General features: G+C 46.4%; 1 protein-coding gene across 15 annotated transcripts in view; it reads right to left on the bottom strand.

Annotated features, from left to right (window-relative positions):
• Nucleotides 1-19,086, bottom strand: part of LOC106605391 (regulating synaptic membrane exocytosis protein 2) — a 215,777-nt gene that overhangs the window by 43,040 nt on the left and 153,651 nt on the right. For 7 of the 15 annotated variants that reach the window (XM_045718552.1, XM_045718555.1, XM_045718554.1 and 4 more), the window contains 2 exons: nt 18,077-18,205; nt 11,039-11,151 (listed from right to left, as the gene is read on the bottom strand). In XM_045718552.1, the coding sequence (XP_045574508.1) occupies nt 11,039-11,151; nt 18,077-18,205 (242 nt within the window). Of the gene's footprint in view, nt 1-11,038; nt 11,152-13,590; nt 13,777-18,076; nt 18,206-19,086 lie in introns of all 15 variants that reach the window. The other 8 variants (XM_045718551.1, XM_045718558.1, XM_045718565.1 and 5 more) reach the window with 3 other exon arrangements.

Raw genomic sequence — 19,086 nt, 5'->3', positions numbered from 1 at the left:
ACCCTAAAAGACTTTAGAGGTAGAAGAGAGGCGGTGGGGGAGCCACTTGAGTCAGGGACTAATAGTCTACTGTGGAGAAACGGACAGACAGACAGACAGACAGGCTGGAACATAAAAACAACCAAAAGCAGGCAGAGAGGTGGCAGTAGGTACAAAAGAGAAAGCTACCAAACAAAAGAGTCAAATAAATTGACAAAAGTACCACATCAAATTTTCTTTCTATCTTTCTTTCAGAAACCTTGTTGTCGTGATTGAGGCTGAGGCAGAGAGAGAGTAGGCCTACCAATACCCCTGGGAATGAACAGGTTACACAACAGGAGAGAGCTGGAATCGACTAGAAGCCGCTCTCTTCTCCAGAGCCTCTGTTTGCCTCCAATTAACAACCATCTCCCTCTACTCCAGTACATGATCCTACTCCTATTCCTCCACTGTGTTTTGGGAGGAAAACAGAATGTGCTGAGGTTTTGATGAGCTGTGCTTTCATCAGCCTTTCATTAATCACCCCCTGCCCTGTGCAAATCATCTTGCATAATGAGAAAGAGAGAGAGAGAGAGCACTCCACTCGTCCTGCCTCGTCTGTGGCTTCACTCGAGCATAGTGGTACACTTACTGTATGTTATGCATGTAATGGTATTGTATGTTCATGGGATTTTGGAAGATACAGTAAGACCCCATTGTGGGCTATAAGAGATCAAAATAAACAAAGGAACAAACTGTGGCTTCACACGGGCATAGTGATTCTGCTAACTATGCCAGGGCAAGCTGTGGTGGGGGTGGTTAGCTCACAGACTCTCTTCACTGAAGTGACACTGTCCACTTCTGGATGTGTGCCCACCTACTCCCCTATTGTTCCTCTTGCCCCTTTCTTGTATGCTTCCATCTTGAAGGCTTTGGTGTACACCCACTGGGAGACCACAACAAACCACAGCTGCAGCTATACGAGTTGTTGCCGGCGTCCCAAATGGCACCCTAATCCCTACGTGGTGCACTACTTTTGAAGTAGTGTACTATGTAGGGAATAGGGTGCCATGTGGGACAGAGCCGATGTGTAAGGCCAGGTGACGACACTCTGATTATTGGCCTTAATGTGTAACACACTTTAGTCAAGATCTGCATTTAGGTCAATTCCGTCTTCATTAAGTTGCATAATTAAGCGAGTCATGAATAAAACAACACTGTGAGACATCGGCCTTATTCAGCTTTGATCTGATCACACCACCGTACCAACTCACCTCACCTCATTGTCAAGTCAAGAGATACCCGCTGTAGCTGAACAAAGCCAGCAGGCAATTTTTGGCTCGTCATCGACAGCATGGTATAAGTTGTAGGTCAATGCTTGTCATCAACAGCATGGTACAACAGCATGGTACAACAGCATGGTACAACAGCATGGTACAACAGCATGGTACCACAGCATGGTACCACAGCATGGTACAACAGCATGGTACAACCGCATGGTACAACAGCATGGTACAACAGCATGGTACAACAGCATGGTACAACAGCATGGTACAACAGCATGGTACAACAGCATGGTACAACAGCATGGTACAACAGCATGGTACCACAGCATGGTACAACAGCATGGTACAACAGCATGGTACAACAGCATGGTACAACAGCATGGTACAACAGCATGGTACAACAGCATGGTACAACAGCATGGTACAACCGCATGGTACAACAGCATGGTACAACAGCATGGTACAACAGCATGGTACAACAGCATGGTACCACAGCATGGTACAACAGCATGGTACAACAGCATGGTACAACAGCATGGTACAACAGCATGGTACAAAAGCATTGTAAAAGTCCTAGGTGAACTCATCAATGGCGTACCTTACATATCACAAATAAACTCTGTTTAAATATTCCTCTATCCAGTAAAATGCATTAGTTGACGCACACCCAAACATTTTGGCGAGGCGCTGACAGAATAGTAAGATTACGTAAAAAATATAGATAGTCATCAAATCATCAACCTTGTTTTGTTCGTCTTGAGTCATATTGTCCAAACACTGACCAGCGCTTGTTGAAAGGTCAAAGAGTCATCACCTGACAGCATGACCATACTGACCCACAGAGTTGTACAATACCTCTGACAGTATGAGCATACTAACCCACAGAGTTGTACAATACCTCTGACAGTATGAGCATACTAACCCACAGAGTTGTACAATACCTCTGACAGCATGAGCATACTGACCCACAGAGTTGTACAATACCTCTGACAGTATGAGCATACTAACCCACAGAGTTGTACAATACCTCTGACAGCATGAGCATACTGACCCACAGAGTTGTACAATACCTCTGACAGCATGAGCATACTGACCCACAGAGTTGTACAATACCTCTGACAGTATGAGCATACTGACCCACAGAGCTGTACAATACCTCTGACAGCATGAGCATACTGACCCACAGAGTTGTACAATACCTCTGACAGCATGAGCATACTAACCCACAGAGTTGTACAATACCTCTGACAGCATGAGCATACTGACCCACAGAGTTGTACAATACCTCTGACAGTATGAGCATACTGACCCACAGAGTTGTACAATACCTCTGACAGTATGAGCATACTGACCCACAGAGCTGTACAATACCTCTGACAGCATGAGCATACTGACCCACAGAGTTGTACAATACCTCTGACAGCATGAGCATACTGACCCACAGAGTTGTACAATACCTCTGACATCATGAGAATACTGACCCACAGAGTTGTACAATACCTCTGACAGTATGAGCATACTGACCCACAGAGTTGTACAATACCTCTGACAGTATGAGCATACTGACCCACAGAGTTGTACAATACCTCTGACAGCATGAGCATACTGACCCACAGAGCTGTACAATACCTCTGACAGCATGAGCATACTGACCCACAGAGTTGTACAATACCTCTGACAGTATGAGCATACTGACCCACAAAGTTGTACAATATCTCTGACAGCATGAGCATACTGACCCACAGAGTTGTACAATACCTCTGACAGCATGAGCATACTGACCCACAGAGTTGTACAATACCTCTGACAGTATGAGCATACTGACCCACAGAGTTGTACAATACCTCTGACAGCATGAGCATACTGACCCACAGAGTTGTACAATACCTCTGACAGTATGACTGCAAACATTCTATGAATCATCGTTGAATCTTGATGGCTTCAGCAGAAAACATATTCACTGATTTCAGCATATTGCTACAGTCGCATGTCATGCTTTCACAGAGTAGTGGATGTATCATAATCTGTGCACTACAGAGAGAGAGAGACAGAGAGAGACAGAGAGAGAGAGAGAGAGAGAGACAGAGAGAGACAGAGAGAGAGAGACAGAGACAGAGAGAGTGAGAGAGAGAGAGACAGAGAGAAAGAGAGAGAGACAGGGAGAGAGAGACAGAGACAGAGAGAGCGAGAGAGAGAGACAGAGAGAGAGACAGGGAGAGAGAGAGAGAGAGAGAGAGAGACAGAGACAGAGAGAGAGAGACAGAGACAGGGAGAGAGAGAGAGACAGAGACAGAGAGACAGAGAGACAGAGACAGAGACAGAGACAGGGAGGGAGAGAGAGAGAGAGAGAGAGAGAGAGAGAGAGAGAGAGAGAGAGAGAGAGAGAGAGAGAGAGAGAGAGGAGAGAGAGAGAAAGAGAGACAGAGAGAGAGAGACAGAGACAGGGAGAGAGAGAGAGAGACAGAGAGAGACAGAGAGAGAAAGACAGGGAGAGAGAGAGACAGGGAGAGAGAGCGAGACTGGGAGAGAGAGAAACTGGGAGAGAGAGAGACAGGGAGCGAGAGAGACAGGGAGAGAGAGAGACAGGGAGAGCGAGAGAGATAGCGAGAGAGAGAGACAGGGAGAGAGAGAGAGACAGGGAGCGAGAGAGACAGGGAGAGAGAGAGACAGGGAGAGAGAGAGACAGGGAGAGCGAGAGAGATAGCGAGAGAGACAGAGAGACAGAGATAGACTAACATTGAAGCTTCATTAAAGCTGAAGTCATTAACTACTGCCCTCACTGAGGTACGGTTCAATAAAGACCACAATACAACACTACAATCCATGGCAAGAAAACTGGTGACAACTAGGAAACTATACCAAGCAAAACAGTCAGTATGCAACTCTTAATTGAAATGTGTCCTGGTGGCATGGTGCATTTTATCAAGGTGTTAGCGAATGGATTCACGATGTATCAGTTAAAGCCGGTCTACTTTCATTCAGCAGTAAGAGAAGCTCTAATGACTATGATCATGGATAACACTTTCAGTGATGTTCATCTCATCTACCTCAAATTGATCTTCAATCAAGTTAATTGTCTCCAGAAGGCCTATATGCAATTTCCATTGGCACAGCTCTTCCAGAAGTCCGTCCCACACGCCCACTCAGTCACATAATAAGGGTTCATAATTGGATCTACATGTAATTCGTCCATACATGGAGATTTACATACGTGTTTCCATGGATACTCAACAAGATAATTGAGAAACAATATCTCTAAACATTCACAGCTGATTTGCCTGGCAACACTCTTTCTAAATCTACAGCCCAGACCAGAAACCATATAGTAATGGAGATGAATTAGACATGTTTAAAAGAAACTAGAATATCAGTTCTGAGATCCAACCACAAAACAAACTCAGCAAACCACTTACCAAACCAAACACTCTCATGCTGCACTGCATCACTGCACATCACAGAGAGGAGAAGGACAGAGGTCAGAGCCTCTGTGACCTTTGGATAAGGATATCCACAGTGAGGGGCCCCCAGGGGCCAAGATTAGGTTAAAGTCATCAGGTCTCCACTCCAAGTGTGCGTCCCAAATGGCACCCTATTCCCTGTATAGTGCAGCACTTTTGAACAGTGCTCTATGGGCCCTGGTCAAAAGTAGTGCTCTATGGGCCCTGGCCAAATGTAGTGCTCTATGGGCCCTGGCCAAAAGTAGTGCTCTATGGGCCCTGGTCAAAAGTAGTGCTCTATGGGCCCTGGCCAAAAGTAGTGCTCTATGGGCCCTGGTCAAAGTAGTGATCTATGGGCCCTGGTCAAAAGTAGTGCTCTATGGGCCCTGATCAAAAGTAGTACACTACATACTGGAGGAAATAGGGTGCCATTTGGGACCACAGCCCAAGACAAACCTGGCTGTGTTCCTCCGTCAGAAAGAGAACCATTGAGGCCTTTCTGCTGGTCCTCCCATGTCACCTCTGAGACAGACAGACAGACAGACAGACAGACAGACACAGACAGACAGACAGACAGACAGACAGACAGACAGACAGACAGACAGACAGACAGACAGACAGACAGACAGACAGACAGACAGACAGACAGACAGACAGACAGACAGACAGAGGAGCTGTTGATGACACTCACAGTAAAGGGGCATGAAGCTCCTTTCATCAGCAAACAACAACAGACAGTGTTCTTGTCAAATATACTTTTTTTGTTGTGTACATTTGGGGCATTAAAGCTTTTTTGAATTGAATTAACCTTTCCTATTTAAACATGTGGGATGGATTCCATCAAGATTCATAATGAGGTGTAATCAAACTGTTGGCAAATGTCTATAAACTCTCTCTCCATGAATGGTGCTGCAGTCAGGAAAACCCTAAGATACCTCAGTGACAGTCACCTGGGAGAGAACACAGTTCATCCTGTGGTGAAGAGGGTTATGGTCAGCTATATGGTCAACACTCACAACCCATTATAATGATCATGGATACAGGGGCATGGGAGAAATCAAAATAAAGTTATTAGTATGGATGGGATACATTGAATGGGTATTAGGTACCAAACAATGTTGTTAAACAATCTACAGGATAGGTCAAATAAAAATACAGCTGTATTAATGAATCTGTTTCATTATCATGAAAACGTAGACCGTGTTTGCCTGTGTGTCTTTATTGTGAAACGAGGTGGCGACAGGGAAAGGCAGCCAGGTTCAGCACTTCAATCATGGACAGCTCCTTACTAAGATTAGGAGTTTTGCACCATCTGCTGGCCAGTAGTGGTAATGGTATTTTGAATTGACGGACTATCTTAATTTGACCCTGCTTCTCACAGCAGGTAAATAATCCTGCAGCAACAGAAAATGTAAATTATTAAGAGGATTATAATGAATTAATTAATTAATGGCCATTTTTGTAGGGGTTGATACATTTTTCGTTAGGTCAAATCAAGTCTGACATTTTAAAGTGGAAATTACAAACTTTAGAAGCCTTTTTAAACCTTGAATAGATTACCATTTGTATTTCCTGCTGTGCAAGGAAATTATCTGTGACAACAGAGTGATCAAATTAATATAGCAGATCTGTACATCTTTTGTTGGCACATTATCCAGGATGATATTTTACAAGCTGTTATCGAGAGTTTAATGACAATTAGCATTTAAATTGCAACATCTACTAACAACCAACAACCAGCTGCATGAATGTTGTTTCTAAGGTGACTGGTTCAACTTAAACTCTGCAAACTGCAATCCCAGCATGCATCCCTTTTCCTCCACTAGATTTACTTAAATCTCAATAAGTGCCGCTTTGACTGAAGCACGAAAATCGAACATGTCTAATTGAAATGATCTTTAATTCCAAACTGTAGATTTGACCATGGAGCTATACAGTATATTTAACTAATACTGTTCTATTGAATTGTGTGGTTGGGACGTGGGGATAAAGGGCTGAACATTGATTCTCCAACCCTTCAATTAAAGGGCAGAGTAGATTAGTGGTGTGTGGTTGTGATGTGGCTGGGACACACACGACTATATGAGCTCAGGGAGACAAAACTCTGGACTTATTAGCATCAGTCTCTCCCTCATCATCATCATCGTCATAATGATGAAGATCATCCTTGTTATCATCACCACACACTCACCCAGGTTAGTTAAACACTGCAAATCAACCCAAATCTAATCAATCACATTCATCATCTCAGAAAATATGAAATGTGGATAAAAGACAGACAGAAACACGGAAGAAAGTTGACTAAATGAACTATGGAAGCCCTAACTGGCATGCAGAGTCCCACAGCACTGACACACCCCTGAGGGCACTATTGAGGACACACCACCACAATGGCATACTCCTGAGTGCACTTGCCTTTCCTCCCGTTCCCAGGTGGGCCTGGCTGAGGCCTGTCCTCACAGTCTGAACGGTAGTGGGACACAGATGGAGCATTATGAGATCATGGAACACGGATGCATGCACAGAGGCAGGCGCGCACACACACACACACACACACACACACACACACACACACACACACACACACACACACACACACACACACACACACACACACACACACACACACACACACACACACACACACACACACACACGACCACACACACACACGACCACACACACACACACACACACACACACACACACACACACACACACACACACACACACACACACACACACGACCACACACACACACACACACACACACACACACACACACACACACACACACACACACACACACACACACACACACACACACACACACACACACACACACACACACACACACACACACACACACACACACACACACACACACACACACACACACACACACACACAGACGACCACACGCAAACACTCGAGCAGGTGTTTGCACGCCCGCACACTTGTAAGAACAAACATACGCAAGCACACACACACCAACAGACAGACCAAACACATGCAGATAAGAAAACCCAAGAAGTATACTGCATGTTTCATGACCAAGATATTCTACTACCATCACGCAGAAGACTTAACTGAATGAATGAACAGACAGATGGGTGAGGAGGAACTAGGAAGAGAGACCTGTAGGAAACTCCAGCTTCTGCCAACACAACCCTGGACACTCTCATTCAAGCCAGTACATTCATACAGTACTGGCTCAACAAATGATCACATTCTAAGGGCATTGGCTGAGGGGCAGAATGGCTGTAGGGCTTCTAAAGATGGTCCAACATCATAGTCCAGTACAGGCTGTGTGGACCAGGCAGGGTCAAATTCAAGTTTGCAGTGTTATGGGACTATTCAATTGGTTCCTTTGGTACCAGGCAAACTAAATAAAGTGCAGCTTAAGTACATCATGTATTGGACCCAGATCTGGTGTGGAGTTCTCAGCAGAGAGGCAGATACATAAAGGTGATAGAGGTGAACGAGGAAGTCTTAAGGCTCAGTCTGCTCTGAGACACACCAGTAGATAGACACACAGGTGATAAACACACCTGGCTCCCCCTCGTACTGCTCTAGAGGGCAAAGGTCACCAGTAGGCCGCTCTAGCTCCTCCCATGTTCCCTCTGAGTGGTCGGGGGTCGTAGTAGAGACAGATAGACAACAACAGGTACAGAGGCTGATTAGATATCACTTGGTTTGTGCCTAAAGTCATCAACGCTAGTTCAGGTCTCAATGTTGACTTCCCTGTACACATAAAGGAACAATAAAAGCATGGCAGGACGGTTCAACAGGGGTTACCACAGATACTATATCACAACATCTAGGTCCAGGTATTCTGGCTCAATGGGACTTCCTGGTTAAACATAAATAAATACAGATCTAACTGAAGCCAGTATGGTGCAACAACATGGATCCTTTGTCTAGGTAGGAAACACAAAGGTACAATCACACACACACCTGACTGGATATACATTCCCTGTTCTGTCTTGATTTCTGTTACCTCAACATTTCAAACAACCCTCCTATTTGAATCCCAGTCAGGCCAGCCCAGCCCAGGCCAGCCCAGCCCAGCCCACTCCCAGTCCCCTGGCCTCTATGGATCAGTATCACATGCAGCAGCAGCAGCATTAGTGCTATGATTAGATAAGTCCTGTCTGTGTCACGCTGTAGGGCTCTGTGTGAGCGTCAGCTGTCTGTGTCACGCTGTAGGGCTCTGTGTGAGCGTCAGCTGTCTGTGTCACGCTGTAGGGCTCTGTGTGAGCGTCAGCCCAGGGTCAGATCAATACAATAGAATGCCTCCCCCATTTGTCCACCCGCTGCCATTACCCCATCACAGAGAGAGGAGAGAGATGGGGGAGAAACGGAAAGGGAGGAGAGAGACAGAGGATAGAGTCGGAGAGACAGGAATGGGGAGGTGGGGACAGAGGGAGAGAGGGGGAGAGGGAGAGGAGAGAGATGGGGACAGAGGGAGAGGGAGGAGGGACAGAGGAGAGATGGGGAGATGGGAAGGGGGATATGAGAGAGAGGGCAGGAGAGAGACTGGCTGGCTGCAGACTAGGAGGAGAGAGGAGTGCTCATGGTTTCTGACAATGATGAAGGAGTTCTGGAAGTGCTTTGACAAGTTCTCAGCTAGGCTTTCTCTCTTTCTCTCTGCTTTCTACCTCCCTCTCTCTCTCTCCTTCTGCTCTCTCTCCGACTCCCTTCTCCCTCTCTCTCTCTCCCTCTTTATTTCTCTCTCTGCTCTCCTCTCTCTCTGCTCTCTCTCTCTCTCTCTCTCTCTCTCTCTCTCTCTCTCTCTCTTGCTCCCTTCTCCTTCTCTCCCATGGCCCGCTCCCTCCAATCACCACTCAGCTAATCTGTCAATTCACGGCGCAGCTCCAGAGAACTCAGGCTCCTCCCCTCCCTTCCATCACCACACCCTTCCATCATGTGACACGCTCTGTTACAACCTGTCAGAACATTTTAGGGAGAGTTAAACGAGAACATTACATTTGTGCTGATGAATGAAACGGTTTAAGATGTCATTCTGTCTGTGAGAGCTTCAGTAAGAGAAGTAGGATCACACTGTGTGTAGTAGTTCTGATTCCTCATTAAGGAGAGAGTCTTACAGTACAGGAGGAACTAGAGGAACTCTCTGCATGCAGCTCAGTTATACCTCTTGTACCAGGCAGAGTTAAGGGCACTATATTATAGCCTTCCCAGACTCAATAAAAACTTTACTACGACTACTAACACTGGTTATGGAATCACACATGTTTAAAACACTAATAGTCTACTGCACCGTATCCACGCCACAACCCCCAGGGACACGTCTCACCTGAGCACTCTGAAGTCATAACACCAAACTGAGGACTGTTCAACATAGAACACAAAACGACAGTAGAAGTCATGACAACTGAGGGACATGGAAGCTACGATGCTACATGACAACACTGACCCAGTGTAGGAGCCAGAAGAAGACTGGGAAGCTAAGCTAGGACACAGGACTGCTAGGTCACACAGTCAGGGAGTGAGAGACAGACAGGGGGTGCTGTGGACCACTGTAATCAGGGCTGTTCAGTAGGGAGGAAGCGTTTTGAAACGCAGTGAAACAGGGAGGTTCTCTCTGAACTTGTCCAATAAGAACGCAGATTCTCATGATCCGTTGTAAAATGTTTTGTTTGGATGTGCTCTACTGAACAGGACCCTGGTCCCTGACGTTGCAGACAGATTCAGTCGTTCACCTCCTGTGGAAGACCAAACCTACACTCTGTTACAGACCTTCACAAGGCTCTGTTCCTTCTTCTCCATCGTCTGAGGAAGGAATGGCAAAAAGGAACCGAGTAGATATATTAAAATAAAAAACATCAAATGTTTATGAAGAGACAACATCACCAATATCGCTGACCAAGGATACAATGCATGTTGTAAACCTTCCACAGGACACCCTGGTTACCGCTGATAACATATAGAGTACTGACACCATAAGAACACACAACAAACTCACTAAAACACAACACACAGCTTAACAATGTTGGTAGAGTCAAGGAATTCTGAGCCAAGCTCTGTCGTTCACGGGCAACTGACCAGAGAGAACCAACAGACAGCAGTATCTGTTAAACTTTTTCCACTCAGAGGTTTATGGCACAAAATAAGCAATATCTCAAGCTGCCATACCCAGATAAAGACCAGCAAATAACAAGAAACAACTGCTTCTGTCAAAGAGATGCTTCAATCAAAGTCAAACCTGTTCCAAAGTAAGTGACCATAGTGACCAATGGAGAACAGCCTTGAGGTGTCACCAAACCAAAGCAACCAGAGTGGCAGTGATGCCACTGAGGCCCAGAGCTGGGTATGGAAAATAAGCTGAGAACTTACTTCTGCCCTTGGTCCCTGTGGGTGGAAGCTGTGGTAGTTGCCGACCTCCTCTCCTGTCGGACATGGGGGTACTGGTAGGGCTGGTTTGGGCCGATCCGCTGCGGGGGTTCGCCCTACGGGGGGAGGCACAAAGTGGTACAGCCTGGGTGAGTCAAGGATCAGAGGTCAGGCACAGAGCTGACCTGTGATTGGTTGGAAGGCCCCGGACAAGCAGAAGGACTACATTTCCCAGCGTGCTTTGCTTTGTTATGTAAGAGGAGAGGATGGTTTCAGGCTGGTTGTAGAAACATCAACACATCAAACAAACAAACTACTACTGTCTACTGGGGTTGGTAATGAACCAAACATGGAAAAAAGATTGTATCAAACACATATATATGTCAGTTCACATATATACTGGACATGTTGTGTACAATCATGTCCATGCTCAACCAGGGATGCTGCATGTTGTTGGATCGGTGAAAGCTGGACACATAACAGATCAATTACCTGATCAATTACCTGATCAATTACCTGGTCAATTACCTGATCAATTACCTGGTCAATTACCTGGTCAATTACCTGATCAATTACCTGGTCAATTACCTGATCAATTACCTGATCAATTACCTGATCAATTAACTGATCAATTACCTGATCAATTACCTGATCAATTAACTGGTCAATTACCTGATCAATTACCTGATCAATTAACTGATCAATTACCTGATCAATTACCTGATCAATTACCTGGTCAATTACCTGGTCAATTACCTGATCAATTACCTGATCAATTACCTGATCAATTACCTGGTCAATTACCTGATCAATTACCTGGTCAATTACCTGATCAATTACCTGATCAATTACCTGGTCAATTACCTGATCAATTACCTGATCAATTACCTGATCAATTACCTGATCAATTACCTGATCAATTACCTGATCAATTACCTGATCAATTACCTGATCAATTACCTGATCAATTAACTGATCAATTAACTGATCAATTACCTGATCAATTACCTGATCAATTACCTGGTCAATTACCTGGTCAATTACCTGATCAATTACCTGATCAATTAACTGATCAATTACCTGATCAATTAACTGATCAATTACCTGGTCAATTAACTGATCAATTAACTGATCAATTACCTGGTCAATTAACTGATCAATTAACTGATCAATTACCTGGTCAATTACCTGATCAATTACCTGGTCAATTAACTGATCAATTAACTGATCAATTACCTGGTCAATTACCTGATCAATTACCTGGTCAATTAACTGATCACGTTAATAACTAACTGCCTTTTACTTTCTGTAGTGTTTTTTAAATCTATCGTATTGAACGTATTCTCAACAGATATTCTTATGTCCCATAAGACTTGTACTATGTTTTTACAGCATCTGCCAGTTGAGCATGTGTGTCTGCTAAACACATCTGTACTCAAAAGGGGTTCTGAGAATATGTTTTGAAGTCAGGCTATGTAGAAGCATCAATTTAATACTGTAGTTTGAATGAATACTTAATTTGCTAAACATTAATGACTAAAAGGTATTGCCTGAAAATGTCTAGTATTGAGGAATACTGGTATCTTAACCATACTCTAATTAAAAGCACATAACAGATGATCAAGCTAATTTGTAATTGGTAGGTTGCTGACTGATTTGAATAAATTCTACATATCTGGTGTAGGCCAAAGCTGGGTATATGGGTTCCTTCTAATTCATGTCAGCACCTACCAGTTGGTGAACTCTAAAGTGCATCAAAACAATGACATTTGGCACATGACATGCTAGAGATAATGTAGCATCAGTTTTGCAACAAAGGTGACGAATCGCATGTTTCACTCGACCCATCAAGCTGCAAGGAAAGAGTGAGGACAGCGTTCGTTGGGTGTTCGTTCAATGTGGACCAATGTGGACCAATGTGGACCAATGTGGACCAATGTGGACCAATGTGGACCAATGCATCATGCGATCTGACGGTCTACAAAAGATTGAAAAAAAAAAACTGGAATAAAAAAATGTAATTACAGGATAATAACAGGTAATGTTAGTAAAGAAAGAAAAGCACAATGGTGATCCATCACTACTATACTATAGTCAAAGTAGTGTATAAGTAGTGTGTTCCAAAAACAAAAAGAGTTACTATCTAGTCTACTACCAGTCTGGGATGGGGAAGAAAATGCAGCAGCATTCGTTGCTTTAGGAGGGGGGTGGGGGGGCGGAGTAAATGATAAAGTGGTGAGCTGGCTGGATGCTGATTGGATGCTGGGTGGGTGGTGGGGGGTTGGTGGTTGGTTGCAGTGAGACAGGCAGAGAGAGGGGTGGGTGCTGGTTGTTGGTTACTCTTTGGATTGGTGGGGCAGTAGCTATGCAGTGGAGGCTGGTGGGAGGAGGAATCGGAGGATGGGCTCATTGTAACGGCAGAAATGGAAAAATATGAAACACATCAAACGCATGTTTTTGATTCCAATCCATGAATTCCATTCCAGCCGTTCCAATGAGCCCATCGTCTGATTTCAAGTGACACCAGCCTCCTGTAGATGTGTCTGTCTGGTCACCTCGTTAAGGCAGGTGAGGGAGGGGCGGAGCGTCCGGAGGGTAAAGACGGCATGGACCTCATGAGGGCGGAGTCGGGCCGCTCCGTGGACCGCGAGCGGGAGGTGGTGGTGCGCTCTAGCGCGGGACGCTGGTCAGCTGACCTGGACCTGCTGTGATACACATGCCTATCAACGGCTCCGTGGTTCCTGCAACACGTTATTGACAGAAGGGAAGGAAGCTGCTGCTGATGATCAGGTGACATGATACAGCAGAGTGATGCATGGACTGGGCCCCTGGGCTGGGCCCCATGGGGCCCTGCTGGCACCTACAGTAGAGTAGGAACAGGGCATAGCAGGTGTGACAGGGAGAGACAGGGACAGGCAGGAGATAATGTGTCCCTCATCTGTGGTAGGTGACTGAGTGGGTGGGAGGCCCTTTGGAATCTGTCTGTGAGTGAAAGACACTGGGTGAGATGTGAGAGAATAGTGGATTAGCATGTGTTTGTTGGTTTCCATTCAGCCCACTAGCTTACTATACTCCTGCAAGGTACATGCCGAAAGCTGTCTCCGCCCTGCCATTGTAAAATGTAACTGAAATCTAGTTAGAAAAAGACAAAGAAAATATATTTTTGGCACTTTTGAGTAGTTTGGAAATAAAATGGAATAAAATGCATTTCACATACGTACACCGTGTACACAATAAAATCTACACAGTATCATTATGTACAATAAAAACATGAATATTCTGTTGTTTTGTATCGTGTTGTTCCATAAGCATCTTCAAGGGCAGTAAGTGTCATTACCTCTCAATAGCAGGTGTATATCTGAAAATCAGGTCACAGCAGTTAAGACATATCATTGTCATTGCAAATGCTCATGAAGAAAAAGACCTTATTTTGACCAGATGTGGATTATCCTCTGACATGAGCAGCATTTGCAAAGCCAAAAACAAACACCAAACACTGAGGACACGGTGGCAGCACAGTAAAATAGTGAAATGTTAGAGTGAAAAGTTGTCCAACAGACGCTATGCTTCCTGCTTCCTGTTGTAAAGCTGCCAATTGCAACAAAGCGGTCACTCCTGATGCTGTAGGCTAGCCAATCGCAACACAGTATTCGGGTTACTCCTGTTCTACACCAGCCAATCGCAAAACAGCGGTCACTCCAGTTGTAACCCAGCCAATCGCAACACAGCCACTTCATCAGCCAGTGAACGACGTTGCCTGAGACTTTAACGATGGTGACCATCATCATCATCATTCGTGGTCTACCATCCTCAGGTCGTTATGTCCAGGAACTGATGGTTTGAACAGTAAAGGAGATGTCGCAATCTAACGACTTGTTACTTACTAGAGGAGTGTTGTGATGGATAATGTAGTTCACCATAGCTCTCTCTCTCTCTACCGTTCAGGATATTCCCCTGGGATTTCAACCCGGCCAAAATATTAACTCAAACAGCTCAATTCTGGTGTGGTTAGTATATACTCAGATAATATTTTGCACACCTTTGTTGCACTAGATACATTAAAACTCTAGTTAGATCGACTACAGCACCGGTGCTACTGTAACATGTACACTGTTATTGTCTACCACTGCACTCCTCCTGTTAAAACTATACATCTACTGAAGTAGCTGCAATATGAGGTCCCACTCAATATAGACTTGCTATCTCAACCCTATGGGCACTGGTCAAAAGTAGTCCACTATAAAGGGAATAGGTCACTGTCTAGATCTACTGTACTGGCAGGGACCTGTTCTCAGGGGCCGCAGCGACTCACCCGGGGCTCTGAGCCTCTCCCTCTCTGTCTCTCCCTCTCCCTCTCTGTCTCTCCCTCTCTGACTCTCCCTCTCCGTCTCTCTGACTCTCTGTCTCTCTGACGCTTTCTCTCTCTCTCCCTCTCTGACTCTCCCTCCGTCTCTCTGACTCTCCCTCCCCGTCTCTCTGACTCTCCATCCGTCTCTCTGACTCTCCCTCCCCGTCTCTCTAACTCTCCCTCCCTGTCTCTCTGACTCTCCATCCGTCTCTCTGACTCTCCCTCCCCGTCTCTCTGACTCTCCCTCCCCGTCTCTCTGACTCTCCCTCCCCGTCTCTCTGACTCTCCCTCCCCGTCTCTCTGACTCTCCCTCCGTCTCTCTGACTCTCCCTCCCCGTCTCTCTGACTCTCCCTCCGTCTCTCTAACTCTCCATCCCCGTCTCTCTGACTCTCCCTCCCCGTCTCTCTGACTCTCCCTCCCCGTCTCTCTGACTCTCCCTCCGTCTCTCTGACTCTCCCTCCCCGTCTCTCTGACTCTCCCTCCATCTCTCTAACTCTCCCTCCCCGTCTCTCTGACTCTCCCTCCGTCTCTCTGACTCTCCCTCCGTCTCTCTGACTCTCCCTCCGTCTCTCTGACTCTCCCTCCCCGTCTCTCTGACTCTCCCTCCGTCTCTCTGACTCTCCCTCCCCGTCTCTCTGACTCTCCCTCCGTCTCTCTGACTCTTCCTCCGTCTCTCTGACTCTCCCTCCCCGTCTCTCTGACTCTCCCTCCCCATCTCTGACTCTCCCTCCCCGTCTCTCTGACTCTCCCTCCGTCTCTCTGACTCTCCCTCCCCGTCTCTCTGACTCTCCCTCCCCGTCTCTCTGACTCTCCCTCCCCGTCTCTCTGACTCTCCCTCCCCGTCTCTCTGACTCTCCCTCCGTCTCTATGACTCTCCCTCCCCGTCTCTGACTCTCCCTCCCCGTCTCTCTGACTCTCCCTCCGTCTCTCTGACTCTCCCTCCGTCTCTCTGACTCTCCCTCCCCGTCTCTCTGACTCTCCCTCCCTGTCTCTCTGGCTCTCCCTCCCCGTCTCTCTGACTCTCCCTCCCCGTCTCTGACTCTCCCTCCCCGTCTCTCTGACTCTCCCTCCGTCTCTCTGACTCTCCCTCCGTCTCTCTGACTCTCCCTCCCCGTCTCTCTGACTCTCCCTCCCCGTCTCTCTGACTCTCCTCCCCGTCTCTCTGACTCTCCCTCCGTCTCTCTGACTCTCCCTCCCCGTCTCTCTGACTCTCCATCCATCTCTCTCCCTCTCCCTCTGTCTCTCGCCTAATCGTTCTGGCTATAGCAGAAAGAGAAGGCACACAGTTGGAATGGGAGTGGAAGGGACATCTATTCTCCTCTCCTCTGTGACTGTGTTACTGCCATGGGACGTGAGAACCATTCATCTCCCTGCCAATCTACAGACAGTCAGAGAGAGTGAAACTATCTGGGCCACGGCCTCGCTCAGGGAAACTTTGTGACACTTTAATAAAGTCAGTTGCGCTTCCTCAGTTCTGACGACTCATCGTTTTTTTTCTCCTAGAGAGAAAATGCACGGCGTGTGGTTTTTGACTGACAGCCAGATGGCAGCGATGGGAGCCCAGGAGGAGCTATTTGCAGCATTTCTCCAGGGGGGTGCTGAGAGTGTGACGTTGCGTTCCAAATGACACCCTATTCCCTATTTAGTGCACTACATTTTACCAGGGCCCATAGGACTCTGGTCAAAAGTAGTGCATTATATAAGGACTAGGGAGTCATTTGGGAGTGCTCGGCTCGGCCCAGCCCGCTGAACTGGCACATCACAACATTGGGCCTGGCACACGCACCTGGGGGGTACCTGAGCCTGAACCTAGGCCATCATAGAGCTGGCACATCCTGGGCATGGGGCAATGCTGAGCTTCCCATACTTAGCACTCTTAGCATAGAGAAAGTCAGTCAGGTCCAGGACAGAAGAGAAACAGACAGACCCTCTGAGAGTCAGCATGGAGAAATGGCAAGGCACAGTTCTCCTTCTTCAGATGATAAAAATATCCTTCACTCATGTGGTACTGACCTGTCAGCCATATTGGCCTTCATCAGAATGAAAACGGCATGGTTTGAAGACAGACAGACATAGAGGGCCAGATCAAATCAAACTGCAGGCATACAGTTATCCGCTGTTAATATTAATCCAGGTCATCCAAGATGGCGGAGGTAATGTTAGAGAGACAACCATGCATTAATAAAGGAAAGGTAAACATCCCATTACCACCAGCAGCATCAAAAGGCCATGTGTCCTTTTGTTCAATGCCACCCTTAAACAGTATTAGCTGCAGAGCTGAGCATCAGAGCTACCAATGACCAGCCAGATTACCCAGATACAAACAGGACACCACTGATCACAAACACAACTTGTCATCTTACCACTGATGGCAGACTAGTAGGAATGACAACAAAACAACAGAGTACGATACATGTGTCACAACCGATGTGGAGACACGAGAGCTCGCAGCAGCCTCAATATTACACGGTAATTGGAGGCAGTTGTGTGGTTTATGGGTCTAGTACACAACTTGAGCAGAGCTGTGATGACATGCTCCAGAACCAGATATCACCCAGGATATCACGTGGGGTTCATCACCTTTTACAATCACATAGAAAATGTTTTAATGTCATACAGACGACTACAGAGAAAAAGACCCACAAAATGGCTGACTGTGGAAATATACGTAGAGACACTGTAATGTGAATACCTCTTGTAGTCATAGTCGACGGAAGCAGAGGAGGAGTACGCGCCCTCTGAGTGGGCTCGGGACATCCTAGTGGAGCGCAGTAACCTGACAGCCTCTTCTCGACTGATGTTGGATATGCGGTGGTTGCGGCTGGCGAAAAGAGAGCGGTCAGAGAGAGTCAATGTGTGTTTTAAGAATGCCTTAATACCAGGTTGGTCAGGTGGGACAGAGAGAGAGAAGGTCATGAACCTGTGGACGGAACCTGGTTTTCACATGACCCTGGGGACAGTTGGGGACAACTGATGGAACCGCACCAACTCTCTGTAGACTGTAAAGGGGACAGTTGATGGGGGCACACCAACTCTCTGTAGACTGTAAAGGGGACAGTTGATGGGGGCGCACCAACTCTCTGTAGACTGTAAAGGGGACAGTTGATGGGGGCGCACCAACTCTCTGTAGACTGTAAAGGGGACAGTTGATGGGGGCGCACCAACTCTCTGTAGACTGTAAAGGGGACAGTTGATGGGGGCGCACCAACTCTCTGTAGACTGTAAAGGGGACAGTTGATGGGGGCGCACCAACTCTCTGTAGACTGTAAAGGGGACAGTTGATGGGGGCGCACCAACTCTCTGTAGACTGTAAAGGGGACAGTTGATGGGGGCGCACCAACTCTCTGTAGACTGTAAAGGGGACAGTTGATGGAGGCGCACCAACTCTCTGTACCTCTACTATTCTCTTGTGGTTTGATCCAAACACAACATCCACCTTGACCGCTGTGGATGGGTAGCCACCATAAGGAGTGTATATCAGATATATAGGACTCATATACTGTCATATACACTGGTACAACACAGGATGGATACTGGGCAGGGGGAACTACCTCTGCTGGACAACTCTTCACAATCAGAAAAAAACTACAGGACACATCCATTTCACAGTATTGACAGGCTAGTTTCTTTGAGGTGTATCTCAAGGTACAATCAAAGATAATAAATAGCTGGCTATGTATTTGTCTACCAATAAAGATACGT

The sequence above is a fragment of the Salmo salar genome, chromosome ssa05 (assembly GCF_905237065.1).
Source record: "Salmo salar chromosome ssa05, Ssal_v3.1, whole genome shotgun sequence".
NCBI lineage: Eukaryota > Metazoa > Chordata > Actinopteri > Salmoniformes > Salmonidae > Salmo > Salmo salar.
Note: the sequence above shows the minus strand (reverse complement) of the source record. Positions and strands in the feature narration are given on the sequence as shown.